Below are 15,132 nucleotides of genomic sequence, written 5' to 3' on the forward strand. Positions count from 1 at the left end.
GCAATGTGCGCTTGCAGCCCAGAAAGCCAACCATATCCTGGACCGTGTCAAAAGAAACGTAACCAGCAGGTCAAGGGAGGTGATTGTCCCCCTCTACTCGGCTCTCGTGAGACCCCACCTGGAGTACTGTGTCCAGCTCTTGGGCCCCCAACATAAGAAGGACATGGACCTGGTGGAGCGAGTCCAGAGGAGGCACACCAAGATCATTGGGGGCTGGAGCACCTCCCCTATGAAGACAGGCTGAGAGAGTTGGGGTTGTTCAGCCTGGAGAAGAGAAGGCTCTGGGGACACCTTTTAGCAGCCTGCCAGTACCTAAAGGGGGCCTACAGTAAAGCCAGAGCACGACTTCTTACAAGGGCATGTAGTAATTAGGCCAAGGGGTAATGGCTTTAAACTGAAAGAGTGTAGATTTAGATTAGATGTGAGGAAGAACTTCTCTATGAGGGTGGTGAGACACTGGAACAGGTTGCCCAGAGAGGTTGTGGATGCCCCATCCCTGGCAGTGTTCAAGGCCAGGTTGGATGGGGCTTTGAGCAACCTGGTCTAGTGGAAGCTGTCCCTGCCCAGGGCAGGGGGGTTCGAACTAGGTGATCTTTGAGGTTCCTTCCAACCCAAACCATTCTATGATTCTATGAAATATCTAGGAATTGTGCAGGAATGAATAGGATAGAGTAGAACCATACAGGAAAATAATAAAAATTAACTATGCCTTGGCTACTATAAAACGGAATACATGGAAATACAGGATGTCCGGCTACATAGAATCCTGGGCTGGAATTGTCTTTTGATTAAGTGGTATCATCTCAGGATAAATTAATTCCTCCTTTATTAAAAAAAAATTCTGCTGAGCTTCTTTTGAAAGCTACTTTGAGATCTTCGAGAGAAGTTCTGTATTGAGCTTATAATATTAGGTAAGTAGCACTTCTTCAACCATCAAGAATTGGTAACTGATAGATGTGTAAAGCTTGAGCTGCTTGTGCCTAGTGAAAAGGCTTGTTCCTTTTATTTGTCTTCACTGAAGTGCAGTATATTTAAGACTGTTCACTTTTGGCATTTCAGTAGAAAAACAGGAGAAACAGCATTAAAGTAAACTATTTTATAGAAGGGTCACTTGACCTCTGACCCTTTATTGTGGGCATCCTTCACTGTGGGGGACGCTGGATGTAGTGGTAGCTTTAGTGTCAGATGAAAGCACTAGTGGGTTTTGTCAGTACTGGCTGCTGCATTCCTTAGTATTGTGTTTGTTAAAATAATTACTTGGATCTAAGCTTTAGAGCAGTAAGAAGAAGCCCTTACAGCGAAGAAGAGATGTTCCAGGTGTCCTCTCTTAAACATCAACTTTTGGTCAGATAAAGGATACCTTATTTCACGAATAGCATTAATGCTTCTTAATCCCAACTATTTTAATGTCCACATTCAAGGATGTGCCGGCAGTGTGTTGCGTATATTGCAATTACAATTTGATTTACTTGCTGCAAATAGAAATGAATGGAGATGCTAAAAGCTCTTTTTGTAGTCACAAACCATAATAATACCAGACTGCATCTGGCTCTCCACTAATTACGATTAAATGGTCAAGAAACTTCCTAAATAAAATGAACTGTATTTGCTTAAGGATGAGTCCTTTGTTAAGATTAGGTGAGTTGGATTCAGCTATCAAGCAGAATTTGCAAAGTAAGGTTGATCTTCAGTTTTCAGATGTGAAGATCTAATGATGTCCTCTATTATGATGTGTTGTGATAGGAAGATCTTGATAATTTCTTGCCTTTAAGACTTGACTGTGAGACAGGCAAAAGGGCAGAGGCAAGAAGATGGTGGAGATAGAACAGAGATCTTGTTTTCAGGCAGTCGCAAATAATTTGCTTTCTTTATCACTTGAATATATATATATAATGGTATATTTGGCATGTCTAGGTATATTGGACAGAGTAATTAAGAGAAAGCCTTTTATTCTTTTGGTTAAGAAGTTGTTAGTGGCATTTTGTACTAAAATAAGCTATTTGGTAATAAGCATTATTTTGAGACTTGTGGCTGACTTTCAAGTTTACAATTATTAATTGCCTGAAGACAAACTGTACTGACTCTTGCTTTGTCATGAGGAAAAAAAATGGTTTCTTTACAAGCAAAAGGAGTATATGCTTTTAAGTGGGGACTTTGGTTTTGAAGAAAACAGCACAGCTTACTAGAAGCTTTAAAATGTAATGTTTTCATGCACTGATGTTACTACAGTTGATTATTAATAAACTTGGGTTATTCTGGAATAAAATTACTAGGACATTATCTCCTTGGATTTGAAGTTCACTTGAAAATATTCATTCAAATCCTGAACATTCTTGACTATGCTGCTTCATATAATTTTTGATGAAAAAATTGAGCATACAGGTAGCTACAAAGAAGCTGCTGAAGCATTACTGAACCAATGCAGTACAGTGAGAGCAACACTTACTCAGTTGCTTTTACAGAAAAGGAATTGGAGGAGCCATGATTAATTTCTTGGCTACATTAATATTTTTCATTCTGGCTCTATGAACTGCAGCAGCAAGAACTTTCAATAAACGGATGTTCTTGAGTTAAAAAAAAATATGATGTGCTTTGAAAGCAAACTTGTGTTACTTTATTGTAACTTAGTGTTCAGAGTCATAGTTTGCAATTCTGTTTAGGGAAGAGAGGGAATAGAATGTTAAGGAAGCATATTTTCTTTCCAATTTGTGATCTGTGTTTAAGGATATGAATCCACTCTGTGTGCTGTGTGGTATTTTTTGTATTCCTACTAATGCAGTTCTAGTATCACACAAGTAAGGTCTGTTTTAAGTCATGAAAAAAGTGACAGTGGGCTCAGCATTGAAAGCTATTTTGTAGTGACTGGCCTAGGAGAAGAAACTGCAGGCTGGAGTTGCTTTTTCCATCTGGAAATGTTAAGCTTCACTTAGTATTTCAACTACAGATCAAAAATAGAGAAAATGGTACTACCTGGAAATTGCAAATAGGACACAACCTTACTAAACCATTTGCATTAATCAGTAGGCTAGTTAGGAGCTGAAATTCTTAGGCAACAGCGTTTTTTCCCGTTAGTCTTCACCATCTTTTAAACTAATTTGTTACTAATACTTCACAAAATTGGCATTGCTGATCCTCAGCCCCGTTGTTAAATATTTTCAACTACTATTCATGTCTTTAAAATGGACCTGGCTCAACTTTAAGCTATATTAGATGTTCTTTTTACAGTTGAAGCAAAATTGCAACCTTCAAATAATATTTTTAGTCAAGGAGATTTTAATTCTAGTTGTTGAAGTAACTAAACTAATTGTAACATTGCCCTGAAATATATAAATGTACTCTTTGTGGTCTTAATTTTTTTAGTACAACAATTTCTCAATACAAATTCCTGTTTGCAAGGTAAATATCCATTACTGTTTTCAAAAGCTTTTCCACCATTTATGTGCTTATACTTTGTCATAAATGGTATTATTTTTATTTTACTTCATTCAAAAGCATGTTAAGTAATTGTGCAAATAACAGGATATAGCTTCTGCCCAGAGGTGCTTACACAGTAAAACTGATACCACAGTACGGGCAGAAAAGCAGGGCGGAACTTGGCACATTCCATAGTTCACTTAAAGCCTAATACACGGTACAGAGTTATAAAATCTTATGTATGTTGAAAGTGTTTTTCTTAAATTTCTCTTCAATGTGTGCCTTTAGAAATAGCTCTTAATACAAGAAAGAGGAAAGGGACACGTGGATAAATTCAGAATTTGATCAGAAAATCTGATAAGGGAACCATAAGCTTGAATGCAGATTTCAATAAAATAACTGATTTGCCTGAGTCAGTTTTCAAAGTAACAAGAAGTTAGAAACTCAGATTCAAACCTTATTTCCTAGTCCTAAAATTTTAATGAGGATTAAAAATAATTCACTGGGCAGGAGTGAGTAGCATTCTGAAAGGATGACATGAATCACTTTAACTATTTGAACAATCACATTCACTCTTGGATAGAGAGGGAGAATGTCTTAGGCCTGGATTGCAGATGAAATATTTGATTATAAAAAAGTACAGATGAGAATGGATACAGCATTAAAAAAAAAAAAAAGAGCAGTTCATGATTTCCCATACAAAGTCATTAGAGGCTTTAGAGGATCTATTTAACCCTTGCCTTCTCTGAGATGTCAAAGAATGCCTGTAGAAGTGCTCTTCATAGCTTGATTAGGGTTCATGTTATGAGACTTGTAAGTGACTCTACCTATAAGGTATTTCACTAGAATGGTAATTCTTCATATTTTTAAAGTGGGTTTGAGTCTCCCTAAAATGAAAGGTGTCAAGATATAGAAGATAGCTACTTTTCATATGAACTTAATTCTAATTTTTTTTTTTTAATTCTCATCCTTTTCACCGAGACTAGAGTTAGCTGAAACATCTCTACAGTCACATAAATTAATAAACTTGCATTTAGAGTTTTGTATGTGAAGAAATCAAGATGTTTTTGATTACACTAAATTCTCTTAACAAGTGTTACTTGCAGGAAATGAATACAGAACATTGAAATACTTTTTTTCTGGCCTATGTTGTTTGAAAATTACTACCATTAGTCACTTTGCATGATGTGTCTAAGTAACTTCATTATTGCAAATACTATAACTGAGTAATTTGGAATCCCTGAGATTTGTAGACAAGGTCTAAACTTTTTTTTTTGGTTTCGTAGTTTTCATATAGGGGTGTTAAAATGACACTGTATTTGCTTCTGGTAATCTGTGACAGTGGCCAGCCTGATACAAGTACCAAAATCCTTAATTATCAGAGTTGCTTTGGTGCTTCTGAAAATTTTCCTGTAGATCTTTATATATAAACTCAGGCTTGTTTCCACATAGTTTCTAGTTTATAGTTGTGATAGGAATCTTAAACGTCATGATAGCTTTCTGCCCTTACCCAGGAGCTATTTCTGAATTCATTGAATTTGAAGAGACTAGACCCTAGCAATGTGCTAGCAGTGCTACCTGTAGATTGTGAAACTGAAGCGGTTTGTATTAGCGCTGTTACATGCAGAACTTTTCAGTTTTGTTTATTTCTGAAACTAAACAGTGTTGTTGGTGGGAATCATGGAATATTAAGTTGTTAGTGACTGTCTTAAAGCATTACCTAGTAAAAGTTGGTAGGGGTACGAAAAATAAAGCTAGTGTGTAAACAGATGAGTAATGCTTTAAGGAGTATGCATGATAGTGCATATAGAAGGGTTGGTTTTGATCAGAGACAGTCAGTTGTAGTCACAACCCATATCCTTTGTACTTTGAGAATTTCTTAGTAAGCTCTTTGTAGCTTAGCAATTGCCCTTGATCTCATGATAAAGGGGAAGAATTTTTGTCTGACTCAGATATTTAATGGCTGCAAACTTCTGTTAACTCTGCATTCTAGGCTTCTGGTGAAAGCGTTAAAAAATACTTTCAACCATCTAACAAAAAAAAAAATGTCCATTTTTAGTTGATTTAGGTAGTCTTTGGCCTTACAGTGGATTAATTTGTTGATAGGAATTAAACCTTTTATTGTTCAAACAAAGCAACATTTCTGAATTGGCTCATGGAAATATTAATGATCAAAACCACAGCTTTTATCTTCTGGGGTGATATTCTTTATGCAACAGGCATTGGACCATTAAAGCCTAGGGAACAAGATAACAACTTTTGACACTTTCTTGCTATTTAAGAAGCTTCATCCCCTTTTCTTTGAGAAAAGCGTACCTTTTTATTGCTGGGTCCACCCTCTCTCACTTCCAAAATAACTGTAGGTTTTCAGGGACTTTTCACATTTCTGCCATTTTGTAGCTTCTTAAAGTGCAGATGACTTGATGATGGTTCTGTAGCTGAGCAAGCGTTTACCATAACGATAGCAGCATGCAGCCTGAGAACTCCTGTATACACAAAATAAGACTAGTTACTAGCATTTGGAAGAAATCCTAGTGGTAATGGTTGAATCTGGGAATCCACATATCTTAAAATTTTAGACTTTCTTTTAGCTGGATAGCCCATGTCACTAAAAGACAGTTTAATTGGAATACGCTATCTCTGTGTGGGTAACTGGAAGATAGGGTTGTCTTGTAGACTGAAAATATCCAGCTACACTTGGAGGTGTTAAGCCATCTTTTGTACTTTTTCCAATGATTTATATGTCTGAAGGGCTCTAACCAAGCTTTCAGGCCCCATCTTAATAAAAGAAAAATGTATGCTAAACAGCTTGTCAGCCATTTAAAGCTATAAATACAGTAAATGGAGGAAACAGTATTAATTTGTTATCCTACCTATAGTTGAATGCAAGAGGCATCTTTCTCACTGAAGAGATACTATTAAATCTGTTCCAAGACTGACACAAATGTTGAAGCTCAACTTACCAATTTTCAAATCAGTTAGGATATGTATGCACAAAAGATAAATTGAGGTTTTAAGTACTTCAGCATAGGAGGTAAATTTCATGTAAATACAAACACTTTAAAAAAAGAAGTTATTTCCAGATGCAGCTGATTACTCCTGCAATAGCTGTTACATCAGTTTGTTGGTTTTTTAAGTGCTCTCTTAAGTTTGTCAACATCTAGCTTTATGGCCAGCCTCATTTAAAAACAAATCAGACAGAAAATGTGGTAGTTTCTTAGTTAATGGTACAGCTCTGATACCGAGTAATATGGGTAAAATGAGACAGAAAATTACTAATAATTACAAGTGCAACACTATCAGACAAAACACATTTGACTTAAACCTTTTCTCTTACTTTCTTTTTCAATAGAAACTATGTTCCAACTTCCTGTCAACAACCTTGGCAGTTTAAGAAAGGCCCGGAAAACTGTGAAAAAAATACTTAGTGACATTGGTTTGGAATACTGTAAAGAACATATAGAAGTAAGTATGATACCTCCCAAGTGTTGTAGTTAGAGTTAAAATGCTCCAAACTTGGTGGGACTGGGAGGTCTTTGGTGTGTGACAACTTTTTTTTTTTTTTAGACTGTTTCACAAAACGTTAAATTTGTACTGTGAATTTTGAAGGAATCCCCTGTATCCTGTTCCTACACCATAATCCTCTGTTCTCATCAGCTTCTGAGACTTATTCTGGGATTCTATTTCAGCCTTGTTGTTCAGGCATTGCTACCCCTGCATTGCTTTTTAAGTTCTACACAAAGTATGACTTAATAACTTGAGGTAAAATGTACCTGTAAACACTATAGAAAGTTTAGTGGAGGCAAGATACACTTCAGGCTGTATGTGACTGACTTGACATATATTGAAGGTAGGTTGTCTTTTGTTTATGTTGGATTCTTAAAAATAGCACTTGCTAACTGAACATTTAGGAATGAAGCAAAAACTAGGTGTGGTATAGGATGTTCTTGGGGGACAGAAGATGGTTCTGAGGTTTTCATGAAGTGTTTGTCAGTGCTAACAGTCGGTCATCAAGTTAAAGAATCGCTTCTGTACCTGTGTTAGTTCCTAGAAGGGAAAGGTATTTGTGCTACTTTTCTGGACAAACTTCATAACTATCATCTCAAAAGTGCAGCTTTCTGTCCTGAACACTAACTTGTGTACTGTCAGTTCACACGCTTTAACTCTTTAGAGTACTCAGCAAGTTATGACCTGTTTGCTTTGGCTTTTCTGTTAGTGTCTCTTTAAAGAGCATTTAAGTGAGATGCAAAAGAGAAAGAAATGCCAGTCCTTCCTGCTTGGAAAATTTGTGGAGCAAGTAAAATTTTTGAGGGTAAAATTCTGAACTGGGACAATGTTACTTTCAGTATTCATTTCAGTGGAAATACTGTTTTTGAGTCCTTATGTACTGCTGACTTGTATGCCGTGCCAAAGTACTTCATAAGATGATTTTTTTAATGGGAATCGGGCTGCTTGGACATCATACACATAGTCAAACTTCTAAAACTTTTATCTGAATTCCTGTGTGAAATTAAAGTAGTAAAACAACCCTAAAACCAATCACACACCCCCCACTCCCCCCCAAACAAACAAAACCCCAAATATTAGAGTTGTGGTAAAGCATCTGTATGATCTTAAATGTTTAGCACTAGCCTGGGAATACTTTCTCCACGACTGCTTTTGAAAATGGGATAGGTATGTAATTATAGTCTTGGTTTAATTAGGAGGATGAGTATTGGAAATAGTTCTTCAGGTGTTTTACAATCTTGAGACTATTCACAACTCTTCATCTCCAAAGAGGTGCATCTTTAATACCCACAGTTCCTTGAATTAATATCTACTGTTTGCCAGCAGCACTTGAGAGGACTGCATGGATGCTTACGAGAGTTGCTTAAGGGAGCAGTTGGTCTTTGGTTTTGATTCTCTGTACTCTCTTCCCATCTTCCCCTTCTCCAGGATTTTAAGCAGTTTGAACCTAATGACTTTTATTTGAAAAACACTACATGGGAAGATGTAGGATTGTGGGACCCATCGCTTACAAAAAATCAGGTTGGTAATAGTTTATGTTGACACATCTGATTCTGATGATGGTTTGTACTAAAGGGTGTTTCACAAATACGCCAAGAGCTTTTTGTGCGGTTTTACCTGTTGATCTTCCATTTGTCGTCGGTTTAAGGGACAACAAAAAAGTGTGCTTTTTTTTAATTATTATTTTAAAGTAATAATCCTGGTCTTTATCTTAGTAGTATGGATAGCCAAATACTGGAGAACTGATTGGTCAAGAAATCTTACTCACCCTTTGACAACTGCATATTAAGAGCCCATCTGTTTTCAAGCTTAGCGCAATTTCACCATCTTTCTGGTTAAAAGAAAAAAATTATCACAAACTGTATAAAGTTATTGCTATCTTTCCTTAATGTTTCATTATCTGTTTTCATCATTTCACAAAAAGTTTAAATGAACACATCTAACTGCTGTTCTCTCCTCTATTGTTGTAGCTCTTAGCTGTCTGCCACATGTGAAGATTCTCAGAATCTGACTATGTCCAAGATTTGGTTTAGGCATACATAGTTCTATACAGCACTGGAATTCTTACTTTTTAGATGTTTCTGAGCCAGGAATAAAGGAAATTTGAATTGAGCTAGAAGTGGAGGGAGGAAATAATACTTGATTCTGATTAAACACATTTAAGGCAAGTCGTGTCCACTGCAGTAGCATCTACTGATGGTACAATATAGAGTAATACCAGCACTGACAGAACAGTGAGAAGGTGAGAAATCTCTCTACAAAATAAGCCCTCTTTTAGCATCTGAAAGATCAGGTATTGCTCTTACAGGAAATGGGAACCTGTATTATGGTGGATTCCTAGTGTAGTGTTAATCTAAAAGTGTCCCTTCATTACTGCGGTCCATAAAATACACTGATGATGTCCTTTTTTCTAGTTAATTCCAGAATAAAAATTGTAATATAAAAGGAGACAGATTTTGTTTAGTTTGTTTTGTTGTATCTTGTCTCCAGCCTACCAGATGTCTGAGGCTTCAGACGGTGGACAGAAGTATATATTCCTACTTACTTATGCAGAGGGAGAGTACAACTCTCCAGCTACTTCAGATGATCTATGTGTAGCTTGATGCACAAGACTTGTTTTGACACTCATGATGAATGTTTGTAACTATTTGAATTTCATGTCTTATCTGAAATGCCAGATTGCTTGTGGCTACCTCTAAGGCGAATGTAACTTTAGTTTCTGTTACAACAGTTGACAAGAACTGCATTGGCAACATGTTAAATGTAACAAAGATAAAGAGTGCAGGGAAACTGCAAGTGTGGAATTTTCAAATACCCCCTTCCCCCTCCCGCCCTGATCCAAGATTGCTTTACAAATCAGGTTTGTGCTTTGATAGAAGAAAAAGGCTTGGTGATTTTAAGGGCTTGTGTGGCCTTAGTATATGACTTTGTGAGCTGAAATCCATTTGTTCACCAAAAATAAGTTTTGAGGAGTTTTTTTTATATAAAAGTTTGTAATGGATACCTGGTTGGCAGATTTTGATGGGAAGTAACCCGTGTCTTCTGGATACTGTCTCATTCTACTCAATCATGCTTGCCTTTTCCCCCTGGAAATGAGCTTATGGTGAATTCTTTCATGCAGCTCAGCTGCAGGAAACAAGGCTGGTTTGGTGGTTTCTTTTTTTGACTGGTGGAGAAAGATGCTTATGATTTATCCTTGCATGCTGAGTTTAAGGTTAAACTCTTGAGGGACCTCTAAATTGGCACTTGCCACATCATGTGTATGTTCAGATGATAAACTTTTTAGGGCCTGGTCTGCAGACCAAAAATTGGAGAGAAGAAATTAATCTAAGGGTTTGAGACTGTTGCAGTGGGTCTTGAGACTATTATTTAGAAACATTGTTTAGAGAGGATCATGGATGTTATTTTTCTAAAAACTGCTTTTCAATATTTAGTTTCTGCTTTGTTCTTTGTTTTAAGGACTATCGGACAAAGCCCTTTTGCTGCAGTGCATGTCCATTTTCCTCGAAGTTCTTTTCAGCGTACAAAAGCCACTTCCGGAATGTTCACAGCGAAGACTTTGAAAATAGGATTCTCCTTAATTGTCCTTACTGTACTTTCAATGCGGACAAAAAGACTTTGGAAACGCACATTAAAATATTCCATGCTCCAAATGCCAATACACCGAGTGGAGGCATCAGCACTTTTAAAGATAAAAACAAACATGATAGCCTTAAACCTAAGCAGGCTGACAGTGTAGAACAAGCTGTTTATTACTGTAAGAAGTGCACTTACCGAGATCCTCTGTATGAAATAGTTAGAAAGCACATTTACAGGGAACATTTTCAGCATGTTGCTGCTCCTTATGTAGCGAAGGGAGGTGAAAAGTCACTCAATGGTGCAGTTCCGTTAAGTTCCAGTACCCGAGAGGAGGGTAGTATTCACTGCAAACGATGCCTTTTTATGCCGAAATCATACGAAGCTTTAGTACAGCATGTTATCGAAGACCATGAACGTATAGGATATCAGGTAACAGCAATGATAGGTCACACTAATGTAGTCGTTCCGAGATCTAAACCTTTGATGCTAATAGCTCCAAAACCACAGGATAAAAAGCCTATGGGACTCCCTCAGAGGATGGGTCCCCTTTCCCCTGGAAGTGTTCGATCTCTTTCATCACAACAGATGATGAACAGACTCACTATACCAAAGCCTACATTAAATTCCGCAGGAGTGAATATGATGTCAAATGTTCACCTACAACAAAACAATTACGGAGTCAAATCAGTGCCACCAAGTTATGTTGGTCAGCCAGGGGGAAGGCTAAACTTAAGTGGTAATGCACCAGTTTCTATTCCACAGCAATCACAAACAATGAAACAGTTTTCAGCAAGTGGAAATGGAAGGCCTTACACTCTTGGAGGGGAACAGAGATCACAGGCCTCAGCAAGATACTCTCTTCAGTCTGCCAATTCATCTTCTCTTTCATCGGCTCAGTTGAAACAGACGTCATTATCTCAGTCACAGGCAGCTTCAAGAGTATTAGGTCAGTCTGGCTCGAAATCTCCTGTAGCTGCTACAGGTCCTTCCGCTGTCAATACATCATCCACACAGAAGTGGAAAATCTGTACAATCTGTAATGAGCTGTTTCCTGAAAATGTGTATAGTGTCCACTTTGAAAAGGAGCACAAGGCTGAAAAGGTGCCTGCAGTAGCTAACTATATAATGAAAATACACAATTTCACTAGCAAATGTCTATACTGTAATCGCTATTTACCCACCGATACATTGCTTAATCATATGTTAATACATGGTCTGTCTTGTCCGTATTGCCGTTCAACCTTCAATGATGTTGAAAAGATGGCCGCTCATATGCGAATGGTTCATGTTGATGAAGAAATGGGACCTAAAACAGATTCTACTCTAACCTTTGATTTGACATTGCAGCAGGGTAGTCACACGAATATACATCTTCTTGTCACCACCTACAACCTGAGAGATGCTCCTGCTGAATCTGTAGCTTACCATGCCCAGAATACTCCCCCAGTTCCTCCAAAACCACAGCCGAAAATCCAGGAGAAGTCTGATGTACCTGTAAAAAGTTCTCCACAAGCAGCAGTTCCCTACAAAAAAGATGTGGGGAAAACTCTCTGTCCTTTGTGCTTTTCAATCCTAAAAGGACCCATATCTGATGCACTTGCACATCATCTACGGGAGAGGCATCAAGTAATTCAGACAGTTCATCCAGTTGAGAAAAAGCTAACCTACAAATGCATTCATTGCCTTGGTGTATATACTAGTAACATGACTGCCTCAACTATAACGCTGCACCTTGTTCACTGCAGAGGTGTTGGGAAGACTCAGAACGGCCAGGACAAAGGTACTTCGTCATCTCGGCTAAGTCAGTCTCCAGCTGTAGCACCTGTAAAACGTACTTACGAACACATGGAATTCTCACTAATGAAGAAAAGGAAAATGGATGATGATGACTCCCCCTCTGCCTTTGAGGAGAAGCCTGAAGAACCTGTAGTTCTAGCGTTGGACCCCAAGGGTCATGAAGATGATTCCTATGAAGCCAGGAAAACGTTTCTTACAAAATATTTTAATAAGCAACCATATCCCACTAGGAGAGAGATTGAAAAGCTGGCTGCCAGTTTGTGGCTATGGAAATCTGATATTGCGTCTCATTTTAGTAACAAAAGGAAGAAATGCGTTAGAGATTGTGAAAAATACAAGCCTGGTGTGCTGCTTGGTTTCAATATGAAAGAGTTAAACAAAGTCAAACATGAAATGGATTTTGATGCTGAATGGCTATTTGAAAACCACGATGAAAAGAATTCCAGAGTCAATGTTAGTAAGACTGTTGATAAAAAAATAAACTTAGAAAAAGACAACGAAAGTTCCTCAGACAGCTATGAAAATATAGAAGAGGAATACAATGAAAGCGGTAGTCCGTTTGGTCAGCGCATTTCTGACATCGGTGAGAAAGCCTCTTCTGATAGCATAGTGGAGAACCCAGAGGACAGCATATCCAAGGAAATCATTGAAGAAAATACATTACAGTCTCCAGAGAAGTCTGATCAAAAACAAGAGGAAAGCTCTAAATATGAAGAGATTATTTCTGCTGAAGAACCAGCAAAGCTGGTAGGTGATGTTTCAGATAGCGAAGGTGATCAGGATGATCAAGATGACACTGTTGAATGGAAAGATGGAGCTTCACAGTCTGAAAGTGGGCCTGGTTCTCAGCAGGTTTCTGATTTTGAAGATAATACATCGGAAATAAAACCAGAAGTGTGGACAGATGAATCCTCCCAAAGTGAAGATGCTGGTAGCAGTAAACCGACTGTTGAGACAAAAGGGGATGGATCCGAAAGTGATGAAGAACAGTCAAAGTGGAAAAATCGTTCCTATGGAAAAGTAGAAGAGTTTTGGTCTAAGGACCAGTCACAATGGAAAAATGCATCAGAGATTGAGGAGAGCTTGTCAAATCAGCAGATGGAATGGCAGAATAGCACAATTGACAGTGAGGATGGAGATCAGTTTGACAGTGTGACTGATGGAGTAGCAGAACCAATGCATAGCAGCTTAACTGGTGTGGAGCTGAGTAGCCAGCAAGCATGAGCTGCTTGATTCAGAAGTGTCAGTAATATGATCCAGTCTACAACTGTGCAAACACTTTCATTTCAGTATGACTGCTAAGCTTAAATTCTGACTGGTACTGCCTTTCGAGTGCTAGGTCATGGCATGTGGTGGTTGCGGCCACTATTATTCCAGTGGTTATTTAAGGATGCTGTTGGCTAATCTTGCTTGAGAATACCTGCTGGGATGAGCACAGTAACTTAATGTGAAAACGGATGAGCTGGTGGCTCCAGAATGCACACAGAGAAAAGCAGAGGTTTATTTTATCTGCATTTTCAACATCTATTTCACTCTTGTACATGTTCAGTTGTATGTCTTTTTAAACATTACCCTTTTTCACATGGTAGTGTAGGGCCAACCATACAAGCTACCAGTTCAATGTGTATAGTAGACTATGGGGAAATTGATTTTTTTCATGTATCATTCTGAATAGTTGAAATGTATATTTGTACAGTCTTTTAGACCTATTCAAGTGAAGCTTATGAAATTGTTCTTGTGTACCCATCATAGATTTGTTTCTCTTTTTTAGTGTTGCCCTGCTGTGTAATAAATGCTGTATCTAGTTTACCTAGCAAAAGCTTGAAACTGCTATAGTATGAATTTTGACAAACTTAGTTTTTGCACATAACCTTGTACAATCTCGAAACAGAGGCCAGCAACATAAAAAAAATATATCTGGACTCTATTGTATTATAGAATTTTCTTGTTCTGAATATCCTTGACATTACAACTGATGACAAACGTATTTCAGAGCCATTTTCTGAAATCTTTTAAGCTAAAAAAGAAAAATCACATGCAAGAAACAAGTTTGCAGCTACTAATTTTGACACCTTTTAGATCTGTATAAAAGTGTATTGTGTTGAAGCAGCACACTGAAACAGAAGTGCTGTGTTTTGGATATTTAGTTTTATCTTTAGTTAACACCAACAAGGTGTTGTATTCATTTATACCATCTAATATATGACACACTGTTGTAGTATGTATAATTTTGTGATCTTTATTTCCCTTTGTATTCTTCATTTAAGCATCTAAATAAATTGCTGTATTGTGCTTAATGTAAATATTTGCTTTATTACATGCAAGTCCTACATTCCTGTTTGGTAAATCCCATGTTGCTATATTTTTTTATTATTTTTTTTTTCTTTCTTTTCTTTCCTTCCTTCTTCCAAGTGCTCCACAGCTCTGCTGGGGCATGTCTGTATAGTACTTTCTTACTGAATAGACTGATCTCTTCAAGGATATTGAAAATCTTACAAAACTAATTTTGGCTGAATTTGTCTTTACTATTTAGCATTCTAGAACACTAATTTATAAATAGGATTGTAGTGATTTGCTTGTTCTGCACCCTGGAGAAACAAGGTCTATGAATTACTTGTGTTTTTCATCCCTTTGTACTTACATGAATGAAGATCACTTTCACAGATTAAAAAGTTATCTAGAACTATGTCCCTCTCTGAAGCACTACATATTGAGGGTAAATGACAGCAAAGCTGTTTAAATGGTAAGAATTCAAAGATGAAGGAGTATGCCTTGCAAGCTACAGACTTATTTTGGCTTTGAAGAAAAAGTAATTTGAATACTAAAAAAAAAAAA

General features: G+C 37.4%; 1 protein-coding gene across 12 annotated transcripts in view; it reads left to right on the forward strand.

Annotated features, from left to right (window-relative positions):
* The window catches only part of ADNP (activity-dependent neuroprotector homeobox), a 33,682-nt gene extending 19,082 nt beyond the window's left edge, over window positions 1–14,600 (forward strand). For all 12 annotated transcript variants that reach the window (XM_010569633.1, XM_010569636.1, XM_010569637.1 and 9 more), the window contains 3 exons: window positions 6,767–6,879; window positions 8,350–8,442; window positions 10,381–14,600. In XM_010569633.1, the coding sequence (XP_010567935.1) occupies window positions 6,767–6,879; window positions 8,350–8,442; window positions 10,381–13,521 (3,347 nt within the window). In that variant the 3' untranslated portion in view covers window positions 13,522–14,600. The remainder of the gene's footprint in view (window positions 1–6,766; window positions 6,880–8,349; window positions 8,443–10,380) is intronic.
* Window positions 14,601–15,132: the final 532 nt, after the last annotated feature.

This window comes from Haliaeetus leucocephalus, unplaced genomic scaffold (genome assembly GCF_000737465.1).
Source record: "Haliaeetus leucocephalus isolate CR32 unplaced genomic scaffold, Haliaeetus_leucocephalus-4.0 Scaffold273, whole genome shotgun sequence".
NCBI lineage: Eukaryota > Metazoa > Chordata > Aves > Accipitriformes > Accipitridae > Haliaeetus > Haliaeetus leucocephalus.